Raw genomic sequence first — 19,354 nt, forward strand, 5'->3', positions numbered from 1 at the left:
GATGGCATTAACTCCCACACCCACAGACAATAGCTCCACAAGAAGGTCCACCGGGGGTTGTATTGACAGTGTAATGCGCCCACCAACATTCATGACATTTAAATCCATCAATGTTGTGTTGGATGTATGAAACGCCTTCTGCCGAAATGAGAAGATGTTTTTGAATATTACGCCAACGCGCGGTATTTCCACAGACACACACACAGACATGGGTGGGTATATTAGACAAACATTGAAAGGAAAGATCTTTGAACGATAGGACAAATGAAATACTCTTTAGTATTAACATTTTTCCAAACGTAGCGTCACGGCATCGTAGCCAATCGACTGGTGGGAGGGAACTTGCTTGGGGCTGTTAAAATGTTTGCAAGTTTTGCATGCGAATGTCACTGGCCAGATTCTGTGAACGCACGCACACACAGCGACGAGCGCACGCAACACTCCATTTTGAAGTGCTCACACGCGGCCGCCAAGGATACTCGAGCTCCATTACTACGTGGGAGGAGGGCGGTGAGTGGGAGCCATTCCGTCGTGCTCTCACCAACACCCACACGCGCCGTGAGTTACTTTCATTGTGATAGTGCAGCTTGCTGGTGTGTGTCAATGGACAGCAGAGTCAAGAACTTTTCGTGCAACCGTTTTTTCGTCGTCCCCACACATCCTACGTGAGTCCTCCGAGCTACTTGGTAAGATACGAGCTAGCAGTTAGTGTAGAGCATTTACTGTGTTTGTGAGTCATATAAAAACCACGTGTAAGAGAGAGAAACAGAGAGCTCGTGCGAAAGAGAGAGTATTAGTGAGAGAAAGATAAATTGTAAAAAAAACACCCGTCGTGTTACTGTAACCGAAATGGTCGTGCTTTGAGCTTCGGCTCGTTATGAAGCATACACGCGATATTTCGTGTACCCTGGTACGACGCCAGGCTCTGCGTCTACACATCCTTCTGCGCGTATCGCGTCCGTGTATGGGTGAGGCTCGGTGCGCCGTGTGGTGCCGAGAACACACATATCCTTCTCTGCCAGTGTCATCCACTCACTGTCGGTCGGTCGGTCAGGTTCTAGTCCGAGGGCGAGCGAGCGCCATTTTTGGGACGGCGTTGCACAAACTCAACCGCTGGGCTGAGGATTTCTGCTGGGTGATTGGGTTTCGCTTACTCGTTTGATTCCTTTCTGCAAGCGCCCAAAGCCAACGGCTGGCCCTATCCCGTCAGTAACTGTCACGTCCGTCCGTGTGTGAATGTGTGTGTGTGCTTGTGTGTTGATAAAGTACAACAATTTTCATATCCAACAAGCGGGACCACAGCAAGACGATCCCGCCGTACCGAAAGTTCCTTAACCGCGTGGTGAAGGTGACCCATTTGCAGTGCTGCGAAAGCAGAGAAAACAGTTCGCGTTCCTCTGTGCAAAAGGGTTGAGATTTCCCAACAAAAAAAAACAACCAGGCAAAGAAAATTCCTACTTCTATGCGCACACATTACTACGCGTGTCTGTGAGTGAAGTTGTACTAGTGTGCATGCGTTTCTTTTCCAACGATTGACCCGTGTGGTGCCAACAGTTGTGCATTTTGTTGTTTATTCGGTGGCAGGTTTGGTGCGTGAGTAATGCACGCCAATGTTCCCACCTGCCAGACGGGGCAGCAATCGAAGTGGTAATCCAGTCCACTGCGAGCATAAGTGCGAGTGTGCATAAGTGTAGCGCGCAACAATCGTTGCACAGTAGTGCAAAATTAAAGCAACCGAGGGGGCCAAATAATCGACAGGAAGTAACCAAAACCATCAACGACATATCAAGCGATTTGCTCAGTAGTAGTGGTAGTAGCTGCTAGTAGCTGGATTTAGCACCGCGCTAGTATATTTTGGAGTAGTAGGCAAGCAAGCAAGCAAACGGAAACGGCTCAAACGGAGCGGCAAGTGGAGTGTAATTGTAATCCGAAACGGAGGCGACGGGACGTGCGAGTGTTCGCGGGCATAAATGTGCGATAGTGCCACCACTGGATGCTTTTTCTCGCGGAGCAGCAAGGTGAGGATTGGGAAAATTACGGCTCCAAAGATGCTGTCGTCCTTCGAGCGCTGCTAGCTCGGACAGCCGTTTGCGTGTCCGTAAAAGTGTCTGGAAAAATGGAAACCCACACCATGCATTATTCATTCCCACGGAGGTTTTTTTGTGTTGCTTCTTCTTCATTTTCTTGCATTATTCCAAGGCTGACGTGTCGAAAACGAAGGGAGCGCTCTCCCTTGTAAGGGGTTGGAAAAGTGTAAAAGGGGCGAGAGTTGTGGGTGGAAGCATGGAAAAAAACTATGCCAGTGTGTGACACAGTCACGAACCGTTAACAGCAACGGTCCAGCCTTTCTTACGGACACGCACACTTACACACACACACAGTCATCTCATACATTGCAGTTTCGTAAGGAGGTTCTCTCGTATCCTTTGATATTGTAACTCATTCGTCCTCGCTCTCTCTCTCACTCTCTATGAAAATGACAGAAAAGGACACGTTCAGAATGAAACTCATGACGAGAATTATAATGGAGGGTAACCGTGTCTGGCGGTGTAGACGTGTGCGTGCAGTGATGGCTGTTCGCTCAGTGTCCTTTCACATTCACTCAGTCTCCTTCTAGCGCTCTCCTGTGCGTATGAGGCTCTCCTCGCTCACTATCAAAGAACATTCTGCCAAGTGAGTGACTATGCGCGCAATTTTCCCTTTTATCAGCGTGTGCGTTGCAAAGTAGAGACGATGGGTGGGTGTAGGGAGGGGAAGGAGAGCTAGCTGGAGCGTGTGGAAAACGTGTGTGGAAATTCGAGTAGCGCTCTAGCGCGCTTGCGTGTATTCGTGCCGTCCGCAGAGACGGCAATGATGACGGCGACGACGACGATGACGGTTCTATTCAACAGTGGAATTTTCATTCACACCACCACTATCACTAGCACTGCTGCCTGCCGCCGTGCTTCACTACATGCAAGTCTGCTCCAATCGGCTCGGGTTCACACAGTCACATCAGTTTCTTTTTTTTCGCACGAATTGTGGGAGCTATTTTTTTACTACAATCCTGCACATGCAAATGCTTGCATTCTCGATCCTTCACACACACACACTCACACAGACACATGGATTGCAGTTACGGGTGGGTGGATTTTTTTAAACGCTAATTACCATGTACCCCTCTCCGCACACAAATCAGTGACGTTGGTCATGGACGCCCTGAACAGGTGAAATGACTTTCCACTCAATGGTTGGAGGGATTTTGTTTGAAATCGAAATAAAAAAAAAGCCCATTTGTATTTCCATTCAAGTACGGTTGGGTTAGAGCCATGAGGAGCGAATGGAAGCGTGTTTTGCAAGAACTAAACTCATAACTCGGAACAGCGAGCCTGCTGAGAATATTTGAGAGTTTTTGAGTGAATTGTTTTTAATTTTAAACATCTTAGAAATGAATCGTTTCGGTGGCATTACGTTAGCAACATCGAAAGAATTGCTTCTGTTCTGGGAAGGATGACTTGACCGTTCAAAACATTAAGTTTTGAATTCACAGAAGAAGCACAGCTGCTTCTTGCGAGGGGACGATATTAAACCATGATAAATAATTAATTACACAGTGGAATGAAATGGATTCCTCAAAAGTGGAAGGGTCTTTTGAAGCATTGCCAACAAATATTAAACATGGTTTTAATGGGAAGGTGGACCAACGGTTCTATTATAACCAGAGTAATGAAATTGTAGCTTTTGCCTTGGTACATCTATGTACACCTGAGTTCTGTAACAATTATAACAATTCCATCATGTTGGGCGCTGAACGAACACAGCAACAAAAACTGTCGCTCGTTTGACAGTAATTAGGGCTCAAACATGTTACAGCGGGGGAGGAGATTACATCTCAAGTAGGAGCAACACACTTTCTCCACCGCTGGCACTTGACGAACGGTTTGGCTTGAAGTCACTCGATCCTGTCAGATGCAGCAGCACGGTGAAACCTTGCATGACAACGCATAAAGCCTAATGGAAAAGCTTGACAACATTGGTTTTGAATGATTCAAAACGTTGTGTCATGGGGTTCTTTGGGGGTAATGGGTTGCTTTTTTTCTCTTTTTCTTTTGGAAGGTGTGAATAGAACAGATTGAAGTTAATAGGAGGTCAGGTGTGTTCGTGGCACTTTGAGTGCTTTAAGTGCGGTATGCGTGTGTTCTCTTAATGTAGGGTATGTTGCGTGTTGGGTTGGATGAGCTTTAAACTAACATAAAAATGTTTATTATCAATCAGTTATTTGTGATTGAAATATGTTTCCATGGAATTATTGTTCAGATTAAATAGTAAAAGGTTGTTGGTTTTATTTTTCGAAAACTGCATTTAACCACGTCAGAGCCTGCTATCGCATTTCTTTGCTCCTATTGCGCTAAACGTTTGACCCAGGCGCTAAATCCAAACGTCTTCCGGCCGATTAAATGGAGCAATGATTGTAATAATAAAGGAAACAATATAAATGTATTATTATGCATTCGTGTTGTAAATAATTTGAATTATTGGAGCATCGATGGTTCGATCGATGGTTTAAATCAAGGGTCCCCAAACTTTGAAGTTCGCGGGCCGCATTGCTTCACAATCAACGTTGTTGAGGGCCATTTTGACGCTACCTTTAGTGGAGTGGAAGTTCAAATCTCGCTTCAACAAGAACATATTACTGAAATATTCCAAATTTCTACAGCTTTCCTTTGTTGAATCTTTATTTTCGTCTTTCAGAAGTAAAAAAAGCATTTAGAAAAAAAAGATATTTAATTTAACCGTAACCCAGTCCTCGCGGGCCGTAGTTCGGAGACCTCTGGTTTAAATGGACGTTTAAAGTTAAGTTTAAAAGGAAAAAGCTCTCAAGAAAAGCTCGCTCAGTCTCTTGTCACTTGTCGGGGAGATAAAAGTTTTCATAAAATGGAATAAAATAAAATTACACAATATAACAAATTTTAATTCAATCGCTTCGTAAGTCGAACAAGTAGTGTAAGGCCCGTGTCATTGCTTCATCGGATGTTATTTTTATACGTGCTGTCAACATTTTTTTCATTTACTTGATTAAATTCCTAATTATTTGCACTGAACATAATTAAATATACAATTTATCAATTTAGTAACTCGCCTAAATTATGAAACCACAATGCAACATAAAAGTATCGTTGGCTCAAGTAGCAAAGAAACTCTGCCGTTCTTTGTAAGTTTCTATTAGAATTTTTTAGCATTTGTTTAGGGTGTGAACTGTAAAACTGTCCATTAAATATGTACTCTGCATCCCATGCTGACAACGGGTAGGTTCTTTTATGGTTTGGCACTCTTTCCACCATGTAAAGACATCACGGCGTGTCGATGATGCCAATAGTGTTGTGCGTAGCTAAAACCAATCTCGTCCCAATACGGTTCCTCCAGACCAAAAATCAAACAAAACTTATGTTGTACTCTTTTTGCCCATCCCGGTAGCATATTCTTCCCATAGCAGCACGCGAACACGCCAACATTGACCGCAGCTGGACGCCTATCGTTCTCGAACGACGTGTGGGCCGCGTCCGTCGACACCGCGGGGGCCGCATGTTTGCCGGCGCAGATTAGATAGTAATTGAATCCGGAAAAGTATCCCAATTAGAGGACGTTTAAGCGAATTAGCAATTCAAATCACGGAAGCTCCATGGCGGCCGTTCGGTGCGAACGCGCTTTCGTTACGATGTGGCCAACGTCCATCGCCAGGACTGGAAGGGCAAATTTAATTTCATACGATACCGAGCGAGCAAGTACGGTCGAGAGGTATGTTTGTTTAGGCTCGTTAGCAGATGGTTTTTCGATGCATACAACGAAAGATCCCAAATCGAACTGCCTTTGCGCCGCGAACCGGTTGGATAATCGTCACGCATCATCAGGTCTGGGACGTGCGACGGCTTTCCTCTACCCGGGTTGGCAGATGTTAAAGGTCACGGAATGGTTTCACGGACCGCGGGTCGCTTCCGCTTGTGCAAGTCCAGGCGCGCGAGACTGACGATAAGCGGGACGACTCTTCCCAGTGCCGCTAAGTGGAGTGCCTTGAGCAGTATACCTTGTGCTACCACGTACCATGTAGGGCGCTCAAGTTTAAACTGCAACTTTCCCGTATATACTCCCGCGTTGGTTTCGGGGTAAAAACACAATCGAATGATTCGTCGAACGAAAATTACGCCCCTGATTGGTTTAATTAGGAATTATTGCGGCGTTTTATCGGTTTCGTGGAACCGGCGGTACATCATTGTTCCATCGAAAGTGCACCTTTTCAGCTGGCAAAAGGGAAAAGGTACATTCAGTGATTGAAAAATGAATAATACAAAATTACTTTTCTCCGAGCGAAAGAAAAGAAAACTCGGAAGGCACCACAGCAAAGGCATACTGAAGACTCTTAAGTAAACGTGTTTCAACAGAAGAAAGCGTTGAGCGTAGAAAGAAAATCAAAGAGGCTTCCATCACACAACCCTCCCGTTGCTTGACACCGACCCAAGCCAGCTGTTGAAAGCGATAGGCAAAAAGTAAGGAAATAAAATCGGAACAAACTCACCACCTCCCCTCTCGCAACATGCCAATCTGCTTTTTAGTGGCATTCGCCTGTCAGTGAGCGCAAAAGGTGATCATGTAACGGGTGGCGCGACCCCATCCATCCTCGTAACGGATGGTCGGAAGGCAAAAGCGAACCTTTCCAGCCTGCGTTGCATTAACGACCATTTTGTGTTGCCTCGCTGCCCCCGGTGAAAACCACTTGCAAGCTCAGCACTGGCAGCAGTGAAATGTTTTTGCGTGACGCGATGTTGAATTATTAATCATCGATTGTGTTCATCGCGCGCGCTCTCCATAGTGGGCCGCTTCGTCTCGATGCTATCTGGAAGCTCCATTAAAGGGGAAAGTGGGAGCGAACCGGTGCGACGCAGCGGTGTGAATTTTCAACAGCATTCGCGATTTCCGCCCGTGTTTTTTTTTCATCGCTGTCATTTTCCCCGAAGGCTCGTCGGTGGTTGGGTGTGCTGGGAAGAAATGGATAGGGTTTATTTCCTCTCACCCACGGTACGCCAGTGGCTACCAACGAGCGGAAGAGGGAAATGGTGGTTTAGAGAATAATGGGCTGGTTGGAGATGCTTTGTATACATTTTATCATCAGAACTCGGGCCTACCTTTTTACGTTGCTACTATACACTGTTGGTACTATGTTTAACATTTTCGTGTTCGTGTTCGTTTTCGCTTCTTGCAGGAAAATGGAAGATCTGTGCCTGACCTCACTGCAAGCCCCGGGCGGGCACCGCCGGGTCCGATGCCTTCCCACCAGGCGCAGGCTCTCCAGCAGCAGCAGCAGCAGCAGCAACACCAGCAACAGGGCCTGCAGGGACACCATCAGCAGCAGCAGCAACAGCAGCGGCAGGGCTCGAAGGAGCCCGTCCTGCTACAGGGTGACTTCCGGAAGGTGTCCGGCATCAGCTCGGAGATCTTCCGGCAGATTGAGGCGGTGGAGAATGACCACGATCCGAGCACGGCGGCCGCTTTGGAGGTAGGTAAAAGGGGTGGTGCTAGAATGAAGGTACGGTTGCACGGGCCGGTTGGTTGGAATGTTGAAAAAGAGTCCGTTACCAGTTTGTAGCTGTAGAGTGGCAAAGTTTCAGCCGGAAGGTGTTTGCCTACGTATTTGAGCTAATTTTGTTTTTAATTCAATATTCATAACTAAGTTAAAATGGACGGGGAGCGGTGAGTTTGTCTTGTTTTTACAAAATTTTAGAAGATATCATTTGACACGTACAGTGGCGGCCACCTAAAGTCGGTCACCTTATGTTTTTATCTCACTATCTCTCTACTATCTCACTTTGCGGCACGCAAGACAGTTTTCTAGACCACTTATTGAATTTTTTTTCACATAACGTTGAGAACACTCTTCAGCTATGTTCCAGCAAACAACTAGATCAATATGTTTTAAAATTTCCGAACACTATGCATAAATGTGATAAAAGGTATGAAATATATGTGATCCACTGAAAGTCGGACAGTCTTCATTTCATAGCAAAATGACCACGTAGCCATGTCAATATCGGCTAATATGGTTCTTAAATCATTTGATATCAGTTATTATAGCCCCATCGAATATTGTGGGTGGTCATCTGCGTATTACATAACCTATGGGTGAAAATAGTTGTCCGATAAGTGATCTAAGGAACTGCCCTGGGTGCCGCAAAGTCAGATAATAGGTGAAAATATGAGTCTTTGTCTTTGTTTTAGTAAATTAATGGATCTAATCTTGTATAGTTTAAACTGATAACTTATAGCGTTGCATCAAACAGTTCTTAGCAAACATTCTACTTATAGTAAAACCAACTATAGAGGATTCTAATCAAAATATGAAATTTAAAGTTAGTTTTCGAATAATGCTTTGTGAACAAGTTAGTGCTTTGTGAACACAAAAATCAATGAAAATCTCTATTTAGCATCACGTTTACGTATGTGATGGTTTTACCTCGTCAGGTGAGCAATTTTGTAACCTGTTCGACCATTTTGCTTTTTGCTAATGTCGCTGGTTAGAGTGCTGGCTGGTGTGTTAAATGTGGTTCTCATCCCGCCATAACCGACGGACGTTCGGTCGTTTCCCACATCAAAGCAGGCTAAACTTCATGCTCTATTTCGATGGCAACCCATGACACACGTCTGCAGTGTAGGTTACTGTCGGTTCCAGACTCTCCCATAGTGGCTTGGATTATCCAGTGCCTGTGAGCGTATGGCTGCTGCTATGATGAGACGAAAAAACAAGAAAGCAAAGTAGAAAACATACGTTTCACCGAATGTTTCGCACAAAGTGACATTTGTTCAACGCATTCTTCACCAACAAAGTTTTGCTCAAGGTCAGCGCCATACTGCCTACAGCATACGGCCACAAAACGTAGCAGCTTTCTTCTCCCGAAACGAACGGAAGTGACAGGCTCTTTGTGTATGTGTGTGTGTGTGTGTGTGTGTGTGTGTGTGTGTGTGTGTATGTGTGTGTGTTTGTGGCCAAAGTTTAAGATGACACTAATTGAGTTTTGCTGTTTTGGGATGAGGAAAAGTGAAAAAAATGGATTCTCAAACATTTCTCTTCTCGGTTTGGCGCCTGGCCGTTTCAATCGATGTGTTGCTTCCCGCGAGGGTTTCCCTCTGCTGAATTACTGCGCCCACGACATCTACTAACATTTTGACCGTTCTTTTTTCTCTATTTTCTCTCATCGTCTTCCAGGTGGTGGAGCGGAGGGGCGAAATGATAGTGCGCATCCTGGAGCCCAGATGTATGGGCAGCCGACAGGCCATCGAAGCGGGCCAGAAGTTCCTCAACAAGAGTGACGCCAGACACACGGTTCAGGTAGGAGGCAGTGGGGCTGTTTTTCATTAAAGGCGTTTTCCCAAACACACTTAAATTTGCGTTTCTTCGTTTGTTTCCAGCTGGTGGAGATCGTCAAACGACCGGGCCAAACTCTGGGCCTGTACATCCGCGAGGGCAACGGAGCCGACCGGTCGGATGGCGTGTTTATATCTAGGATAGCTTTAGAGTCGGCCGTTTACAACAGCGGCTGCCTGAGGGTAAGTAGCGGGAAGGGAGGAATGGAAGGGCAAAGTGACCCAGCCACTGCTACCAGTGGAGGGAAATTTCAATTAAACTCCAATTAGCGAAGGAAGTGCGATTGCTTTCGAGCATAAAATTAGTATTTATCTGTTGGGAGTGATGTGGGAAACGGATAGGGGGACATGAAAAACATTCTCTCAGCCGAAAAGAGAGAGAGGATGCTCGTGCTATAATTCATCCTCATTGTGTAATCGCACAGATTCAATCAAGACCAAACTGTGCAACGAATAAGTTTGTCGGGTGAAACTTGGTCTAAACATACAACCAAGAGGGAACATGTTTGACATTTTACACGGCCTGTGCTGAGCGGATCGAGTTTATTTAGGCTACACATTGGAAAAGATGATTAGGAGGGAGAGACGAGGTTTAGTTTAAGCAGAGAAGGAAAACATGTGCCTTTCTGTTGTAAAGAAACAGCCTTTGTTGAACAAATAAAAAAAAGCTGTTAACATTTTCAGTATAAAAATCAGTTCTATTATCTGCTCCACTTTGCTTGGCACTTATTAAAATCTTAACATGACTTAGAAATTTGTCGAAAATGTGTTTCGTTATTTTCTTGATTATATGTTGTACATCTTATGTTAATAAATCACAACATTACACGCCGTATGATAACATAAGTTTTGCACAATTTGATTTTTGAGGCAAAGTTTTGTTAAAACACATTTATGATTGATATAAGATACTCTAGGTTTTATTTGTTTTATTCTTTTTTTTTTAATTATCCCCTTCATAGTATAGTCCAAGTATTGCTCGAGTTAGTTGAGCGGACTTTCGCAGTTTAGCCCGAGCAGTGCTTGGGCTGTCCCTATAGGATATCTTTTTTTACATCTTAATATCTAGCCAGTAATTACATTCTTAGATTACAGCCACACACTATTCACATGTCCATTTTATTTTACATCCACATACAAATGTTGAACCCTGGCATTACACCATCGACGGAAATAACTGTTTAGTATCGTTTGTGGTCGATCGTTTTACCCAGCAGTTTCAAAATTTCCGACAGCAGCATACAGTGCGAAACAACGTTGCCGCACACAAGATTCCACACGATTGACCGCTAGCAGTTCCGTTTTTGATGCGACCCTGTTTCGCACATAGTAATTGCAGTCAATAATACTATCATTACGTTGGTATAAAAGCATTAATTAAAAGTTTCACCAGCAGCTTTGGCTACGGCATGCTCGGATGCAAAGTGAGCATTTGTAAGCGTAGGGTTTTGCGGTCGACAGAATGTGCCATTGTTGTTGCGTTTGTTGTTTGTTGCTTCCATTTGATGTGGTCAACCGGTACAAACCTTGTGTGCGGTTTTCCGCCTGATTGCTCTTTCGCTCGAGTTTTGAAAAACAGCTTCGGGACAGCTTTACCATACCTACAAAGCGTTTGTTTGAGATTGTTTTGCTAAATAAATAACCAACAAAAAGAAGAAAAAAACAGAGTAAAAGGTGGAAAAACAATAAAACCTAGAAATGGAAACTTTAATGGGACTATTTCTGGTATCTATAATGTCGTTCCCCCACCAGCTCCATGCTGTAAAGCTCATGCAGCCAGTGGGCCACCAGGCGTCTCCTTTTGGTGCTCGATGCTTACGGCCGACCAGGCGTCTCCATATGCTGGATGGGTCTTATTCCTTTCTTGCTGAAAGGGTTTCACCACTCACGGCCAATCGCATTACATAATGCACGATCCTGATGGTGCCTTGAACCGTTGGCTGAAAAAAAAAACAACGAACCAACACCCGGGGACGAAAAGCGGATAAACGTAAGGAGCGAAATGTAATAATCTGCCACGCGGCCTGACCGGAACGCTGTTGGCACGGGTGTCGGGTTGGGCGACGGACCTGATTGGATTGAAGCTGCTTCGGCAATCGAAAGATAAATAGAGCCATTACCCGTGTAACGGGTTGCTCTGTACAAGGGCCAGGCTCGACGTTGCTGCTCCTTTGTGCATGTGGCAGATGGCCGGACAATTGAATAAATGGTGAGCATGTTCGTTTGATAGTGCTGCTGCTGCTGCTGCTGCTTTTTACAGTGCGGTTGGTCAGAACGGGGGGCACACATTCCATGCCTGGTTCTGATATGTTTATGTAAACTATTTGTTGTAACGAGCAAGAAAGAAATAAGGAAAACCGGGCAAACGAACTCTAGCTTTTAATACGGTTACGAGCCAAGTGTAACGAGACGATAGCTAACCACATCACTTATAAAATGTTTCAAGCAATCACACCGCCCTCGTATTTTGTAATGCCAGCTTAGCAGGCAGGCATGAAGCGATGCAATGAAACGTTTCAGCAGTGCCACGCGCCACTAGATGAGTACAAAACACGTCAACAATGTTACTGACACTGTTGCTTTATTGCCTGTGTTCATGTATGCGCACGCGCGTGTGTATGTGTGCATGTTTTCTTTTTACGAGAAAAACAAACGTACCAGCCCGGGAGAATGGGTCGAGCGGACTTTTGAAAGATACTTGAAAGGAAATGTTTTCTTGGCTCGCCCAGGCACAACACGCCAGCGACACCCATCTTTCGTCTTGCGTATGCAGCGCGAAGCAAGACAGAACAAAAAAGGACAGCCTTGCGAGCTTTGTGCCTCCCTGAAGCGTGCTTTCAGCCTCGCGACGGTCCAGGGTCGCAAATATTTTGCATTTTTTGCTTCTTTTACTGTGACGCGATAAGACTGTTGCGTCAACGAAGCGCATGGCAATGGCTGAAAGCGAATGGAGGGCTTTTTGTGTGTATTTTTTGCTGTTGATAGCATATAAGAGCGATGGTGACGTTTTATGTACAAAAGGGGTTAGCCCTATACTAACCTATACTAACAAGGTTGATTCGGAATGTCTCATCAGTTGAAGCTTTCGAGCTGTAGCTTATTGTTGCTGGCGTTTGCTGGAGGAGCTTGCTTTAAATGGGTTGAGTTAAACATTTGCTTGCGCCTAGCGGTAGGCAACCCACGCGGGAGATGTTTTAGCTTCATCTGCCGGCTGGGTTGCCTACCTTTAGGCGCAGTCAAATGTGTAACTCAAACAATTTAAATTGCTCAAACCATTCAAACCGTTGGAAGACGATTGTTGCGTTCATCTTGATCAAACTAGATTCGTCGCCGCAATGTAATGCTTACCTCTACTCTTCTCCCATTTCGTTCTCGTTCCGTTCAGGTTGGCGACGAGATATTGGCCGTGAACTTGGTGGACGTAACGCGGATGTCGCTGGACGACGTGGTCATCATCATGTCGATACCGCGCCGGCTCGTACTCGCCATCCGTCAGCGGCGCGGCAACCGGGGCTCCAACTCGCCCGGTCCGCCGCAGATGTCCCGGCCGGAGCAGAAACCGCCGCCAGTGGTCGTGATCAAGCGCGACCTGCGCGACGAGGACCTGGACGACTCGGATCGGGCGCCGCGCTCCTCCCGCTCCTCGCGCGAGCGTCGCACCGGCGATGGGCGCGAAATGACCGAGTCGCGCTCCCGCCTGGGACTGGGCCTAAACAATTACAGTCCGCAGAGCGAGCAGCTCGATCTGTACTACGGGGCGGGCCGTGGGCCGGGCGGAGGCCCCGGCCCGGCCGAGACGCCCAACTGGGGATACAAACCGCCGGCCCCGCCCTCGTCGGTCATCACGGAGCAGCCGAAGGGGATGCACGGCGGCTTCCAGACGTCCCACTCCTACTACCAGAATGCGGGCACGCTCGAGAGCCTCGCGGAGAAGGTGCACGCGTTCTACCCGTCGGCCACCACCAGCCGGCGCATGTCGGCCGGCCCGGCCGGCGTCGCCATGAGCCAGTCGCACCAGCGGTTCCCGCGCAGCGGCTCCGACCAGCACCTGCCGCGCGTCGAATACGCCGACTACGCTTCCCTGGGGCGGCATCCGCTGCTGGCCCGCTCCAGCCTCAAGTCGGATCTGGTCGGGGCGGCCCCGATTGCGGGCGGCACGCTCGGACGGTACGGGCGGTACGATGCGCCGCCGCCGCAGCCCCGCGCGCCAAAGTACGGCCCGTCGCCGCTCGGCGCGACCGGTTCGCTGCAGCGCCGCTCCCGCCCCGCCCTGGACTACTCGAGCGACACGGAGGCGACAATCGGGCCGCGGCCTAGCTACTACTACTACAACCATCCGGCGATGGCGGCCAGCGGCACGATGGGAGGGCGCGGCAGCACGCAGGCCCTCGGCGGAGGGCCCGAGTTCGCCAAGTTCAACTCGCTGCCGCGCGAACGGCCCGGCGCGACCCGGCTCGGCCTTCGCGGCCGCATCACCGATCGGCTGCAGGACGAGGCGGACGGGAACGTGTCCGCGCCGGAGTACTCGCTGCCGATCCGGCGCGACATTCGCGATCTGCGCAACCGCATCACGGCCAGCCCGTCCATCTTCACCTCGGACGAGTACCGGGCGTGGCTGCGACGGGCGCCGAGCAGCTCGGCCATCTGCGAGCAGATGCGGGCGTCGCGCGACCTGCTCAACCAGCAGCGCGCCCACCGCTTCTCGTGCAGCGCGGAGAACATCCACGACGTGCTGAAGAACACCGAACACATCTACAGCAGCCGGACCGGGCTCGGCATGGGCGGCGCGGGCGCAGGGGGTGGGGTGGTCGGAGGCACGCTGGATCGCCACTCGATGGCGGCCGGCGGTCCGCGCATGTCCTCGCTGCCAGTGCGCTCGCTGTCCTCGCAGCATATCGGCGGCCCGTCGTCGATTCGATCGCCGAGCGTGCGGCGCATGCGACAGCTGCTCGAGCTGACGCAGGGTGCGGGCGTGGGTGGCGTTCCGGGCTCGGTCGTGGCAGCGCTGACCGGCCACCAGAGCCCGGCACCGACGCCCAGCACGACGCTGCCCAGGGCGCACCGCCAGATCGACATCAATCCGGCCGAGTACACCAAGTACAAGCTGGACAAGCCGGTCGTGGATGCGGTCGGCATGTCGGGCATGCTGTGGATCCACCTGCTGGCCGGGCGGGGCCTGCGGGCGATGTCGGAAACGTCCCAGATCCAGCAGCCGCTGATCCGCGACCTGTACTGCGTGCTGGAGTGCGACCGCATCCACAAGGCACGCACGGTCGTCCGGTCCGGCGATCTGCAGTTCGACTGGGACGAGTCGTTCGAGCTGGACCTGGTGTGCAACAAGCAGCTGGACGTGCTCGTCTACTCCTGGGACCCGCAGCACCGGCACAAGCTGTGCTACCGTGGCGCCCTTTCGCTCACGACCCTGCTACGACAATCACCGATACATCAGCTAGCGCTAAAGGTAAGTTCGTTTTGCGCGGCAGTGGGAGTTTCACGCTGCACGATCTAATGCACGATCTGACCCGCCTGCTGCAGGTTGAACCGAGAGGCACCATCTATCTGCGACTGCGGCACACGGATCCATTCCAGCTGTTCCGGCGCCGCGGGCTGCCAAGCCTACGGGGCAACGTGCCCGCGCTGTTCGGTGCCGATCTCGAGACGGTGGTCACGCGCGAATCGAAGGGAGCGCCGGGCTGTGCGCCGGTCCCGATCATACTGCGCCGCTGCGTCGAGGAGGTCGAACGGCGCGGCCTGGACATTATCGGTCTGTATCGTCTCTGCGGTTCCGCCACCAAGAAGCGACTGCTAAGGTAAGTGCCGCTAATGGCCGGTTCAGTCGCGGAGCTTTCTGCCTTGCTAATGGGCTACTTGCAACCCCCGACAGGGAGGCGTTCGAGCGGAACAGCCGCGCCGTGGAGCTGACACCGGAGCACGTGCCCGACATCAACGTCATCACGGGCGTGCTGAAGGATTATCTCAGGGAGCTGCCGGAGCCACTGTTCACCAAGTGTCTCTTCCAGATGACGGTGGACGCCCTAGGTAGTGCTGTCGCTCAGTGCACGCCACCAGTACTGACCCGCCTCTCACTCTCTTTTGTCCACCCTTTTCCCAGGTGTCTGCCTGCCGGACGATCCCGAGGGTAATGCCAAACTCATGCTCAGTATTCTGGACTGTCTGCCACGAGCGAACAGGGTAAGTGGACAGTCGTGTATGCGCTCGTCGCTCACTGGCCTCCGCTCATCAACCGACTGACCTGTGTCCTCTCTGTCTGTTTGTAGGCCACCCTCGTGTTCCTGCTCGACCACCTGTCGCTGGTCGTGTCCGCCGCCGAGCGCAACAAAATGTCGGCCCAGGCGCTGGCGACCGCCCTGGGACCACCGCTGATGCTGCATTCGGCGAGCGTCGGCGCCAACGAGGAGATCGATCACGCACAACCGATCGCGGTGCTGAAGTACCTGCTGCAGATCTGGCCCCAGCCGGGCACGGGCACGGGCGCTCCCACTTCAGGTAACGTAATTCTTATGCGCCCCGCTAGCAATCGTACCGTACAACCGCTTCCCCTTCTCTTCGTCAAGAACAAAAAAAAAAAAAAACAAATCACAGCTAAACACACATTAAAAAAAAGTATCTCTATACACACTACTGTTCGTTTCTCGCTGTTATACGTTGTGTTGAGCCGTACCTGACCATCCGTAAGCACTACTACCGTTATCATCAATCTTGTTTGGGTTTTTTCTTTGTGTACAGTTTCTTTAATGTTGTCGTTTCTGTTTTGCTGCCACTAACTTTTATGCTGCGTTTTGTTTGTTTGCGTTTTCTTATTGCATCGCTCAAATATTCATCGTTTCGTTTTGCAATGAAGTTTCTTATTGAATTCAATAATTCAACCATTGCTTCATAGCACAGGTCAAAGTTCGGTCCAATCGGTTTTGATTAATAATGGAATACGTAACATGATAATACTAATGATGGGAAAAATGCAGTTTTTGTCGGAATCGATTCCGGCTAGCTTGGAAGTTTTCTGAAATCAGAATTTGCTCCAGAATTGGAATCGCTATCGGGCCCGGAATTGAAATCGGCTCCAAAATCAGAATAGGCTCCGTAATAAGAATTGGATTTGAAATTGAAGTCAGTTTTGGCATCTCCATAAGAATAGGCGTTTGGGTCCAATGATGTTAGGTATTAATAGCCGCACAGAATCTAAATCAACTTATAAACGATCCTTTCTCATGAAAATACCCAGATTGATTTCGCTTCTGATACTTCATATTTAAATTCAAGAACTGATTTTCATTTTGGAGTTAATTCAATTTTGATTTCAATTGGAGCGGGAGTCAATTTTGATTCCGTTTCCGGAGCAAATTGCAGTTCCCAGATCGATTCTGATTCCGGAACTGGTTCTGATTTCGGAGCTTATTCTGATTCCGGGTCGAATCCGGATTCGTTTCCAGATTCGGAGTCGAATCCGGATTCGGCTCTGGAATTAACTCCAGAATTCTCTCCTGAGCAACGGAATCGGCTTCTAAATTGATTCTGATTTCGGTATCGGAATCGAATATGTTAGATTCCGTGCTCCCACCACTAGATAATATATCCAACTAGACTGTATTAGGTTTAATGTGCATCAAGAATTGCTAAACACATTACAAAGTTCAGAAAAGATTCTCAATGTTATACATGGTCATCTTGCCAAACTTGGCAGCTTTTAAAATTGATTTTAAATGGTGTATTGCTGTAGATATATTGGATAAACAATAATTTTATTACACATCAATTAAAAACCATTTGTTGTATATGGTAGAAACGCGATGTGATAGATTTAATTTATTTGTCAAATTAATTAGTATTGCCCAACAATGGGCCTCTTTCCGTTTTTAGATAGTAGGCTGAAATTTCAGCCTATCAGATGTTTTTATAGTATAGCAGTTTTCGAACAACTATCGAAGTAGGTATTGTATAACGGTGGGCTTATCCCAAAGGGGAATATATTTAGAATGCTAATTTTTATCGCTTCTGCTTCTGAATGAAGATTTGAAGAGTGTTTTGTGTACTCTTCAATCTACTAGAATGCTTGTTTGAGCAAAAGTTTTCACCCGTCCTGTCAAACAGTGACGTTCAAATTTGGTTTAAAAACAGATTTTGAGACCACCTGGTCTATGTAGCTTTGATTCTAGATTCCAACACATGATCTCTTTAATGCACCATGGGATAATTGAAAACATTACCTTGTTTTGCCATTTTTCGAGCAGGTACTCGAATCTAATTCTAGCTTTGAGGCTGAAATAATCTAGGCTGTAAATCGCAGGCTAGTTTTGTGTGTGGATTTATATGGAGTGTTGACATGATTTCAGCCTCGAAGTTTCAGACTTCATATAAAAAGCTGACTAGAATCGTGAAAGGCCCCAATAGTATGTAGTTTCAAAATGTAGCCGAATATTGGGGAGTTCAAAAGTTGAGTTATGTAGTTGGCGAGAATCATTGCGGATTGTTCTATATTGCCATTATTGGATTGTTCCATGTTCCCCTCAAGAAAAACGAAACTTGATACGCAGTGGTTTAGGGTTTATTATTAGACAAAGAATGACCAACTAAAATAATTGCCTTATTTTGTACGTGTTTATCAAGGAATATTAATAATGTCATAACATTACCTTAATTGCCATTTCACAATGCATGTTATACGCATTTCCTCCCACCTTAAACGTAGTTCCTTTTAGTTCGATTTCAGATTCCCTTAGTAAATGTGTATGCCCTGCTTCGTAGATATAGCCACATATCACCAAAGTTATTTGTGCTGTGAAACGTTTTCCGCTTTGTTCAATTATGCCACAGCGAAAGACGAGATCTATTTGCCGTTCTCATGGTCATATACAGAACCTTCATGCGTATGGCTTTACTCTCCCCCCCCCCCCCAGAGTTTGAACTTGTATATGCTTCCTTCGTTCGCTCCATCTCACCATTTAAATCATTCAGCCTAGAGTGTGTGTGTGCGAGAATGATTCATTGATACAAAACAAACAAACAAACAAAAAAAAAAGAAGAAAAAAAAGACTCCCGAAAGCGAGCTTCTTGTCCCCGTTTCTGGGAGTTTGCGGCCATACTGTTTCGTGCTCTTTTTTCGCTCGTTCACTCACTCACTCATGCTCGCACTCATCGAACTTACACATCACCGCGACCGCGAACTTCTGGACGTTTTTATTGAACGTGCTAAGCAGTCACAACCCAAAACAAAACAAAAAAAAACTGCACGCGAAAGGTCCTTCAAATTACATAAATCTTTACACCCGAAACATTTCTTGTCGGCTCACGCGTGCAAACCACAAACAACTTAAACCACCTCGCGTCTCACAAATTCCCTGCTGCTTCCGGGGTAGAGGATTAGCACCCGTTTCGTTTCGTTTGTTTATTTTTTTTAAATATTCTGGCTGCTCTCATTCTTCATAAAGCAATTTGGTTACGTTATTTTAATCCTTTTACGCGTGCACATCCGGCTCTTGCAATGTTCGCTACCAGGCATGCGATCCATTTTTTCTTTTCGTTGATGAATGCTACACAGCAGCATCTTGCGCGTTTGTCTAGCAGTTCACTCGCTCCATCGAAAAGGTGTTTTTATCTGTACTTTGCTTGCGTTCATTGAGCTGCACCCATAAACACCCATGATTTTTTGTATCTCTCCAACACCACACTACAGTAGTGCAGCTGTTGAGGGGATCCCTTTCAATTACTTCTATCGCCTGCCTTTGTTTTGTTGTTTTGGGTTGCGCCACATATATAGCAATTGGAGTAAACACAACAACCAAAAATCAAAAACTGCACTTATGAATGGATCATCTTCACAGCATTCACTCGCCCAGATAGCAAACAAAATAAGAAACAGTAAACACGAAACTCTCAAAAACACACGAGCGTACACGAACTCACACCTTTCCGGCGCGCGAGCAGAGGCAAGGGTGGTCCAATTGGG

General features: G+C 47.5%; 1 protein-coding gene across 8 annotated transcripts in view; it reads left to right on the forward strand.

The window, feature by feature from the left end:
- Nucleotides 1-19,354, forward strand: part of LOC120952996 (rho GTPase-activating protein 100F) — a 42,406-nt gene that overhangs the window by 13,910 nt on the left and 9,142 nt on the right. For 3 of the 8 annotated variants that reach the window (XM_049607680.1, XM_040372621.2, XM_040372622.2), the window contains exons 3-10: nucleotides 7,235-7,528; nucleotides 9,233-9,355; nucleotides 9,436-9,573; nucleotides 12,776-14,851; nucleotides 14,926-15,200; nucleotides 15,275-15,432; nucleotides 15,503-15,582; nucleotides 15,669-15,897. In XM_049607680.1, coding sequence (XP_049463637.1) covers nucleotides 7,235-7,528; nucleotides 9,233-9,355; nucleotides 9,436-9,573; nucleotides 12,776-14,851; nucleotides 14,926-15,200; nucleotides 15,275-15,432; nucleotides 15,503-15,582; nucleotides 15,669-15,897 — 3,373 coding nt within the window. Of the gene's footprint in view, nucleotides 1-863; nucleotides 2,019-7,234; nucleotides 7,529-9,232; nucleotides 9,356-9,435; nucleotides 9,574-12,775; nucleotides 14,852-14,925; nucleotides 15,201-15,274; nucleotides 15,433-15,502; nucleotides 15,583-15,668; nucleotides 15,898-19,354 lie in introns of those variants that run through there. The other 5 variants (XM_040372626.2, XM_040372623.2, XM_040372627.2 and 2 more) reach the window with 4 other exon arrangements.

Source organism: Anopheles coluzzii, chromosome 2 (genome assembly GCF_943734685.1).
Source record: "Anopheles coluzzii chromosome 2, AcolN3, whole genome shotgun sequence".
In the NCBI taxonomy this organism is placed as follows: Eukaryota; Metazoa; Arthropoda; class Insecta; order Diptera; family Culicidae; genus Anopheles; species Anopheles coluzzii.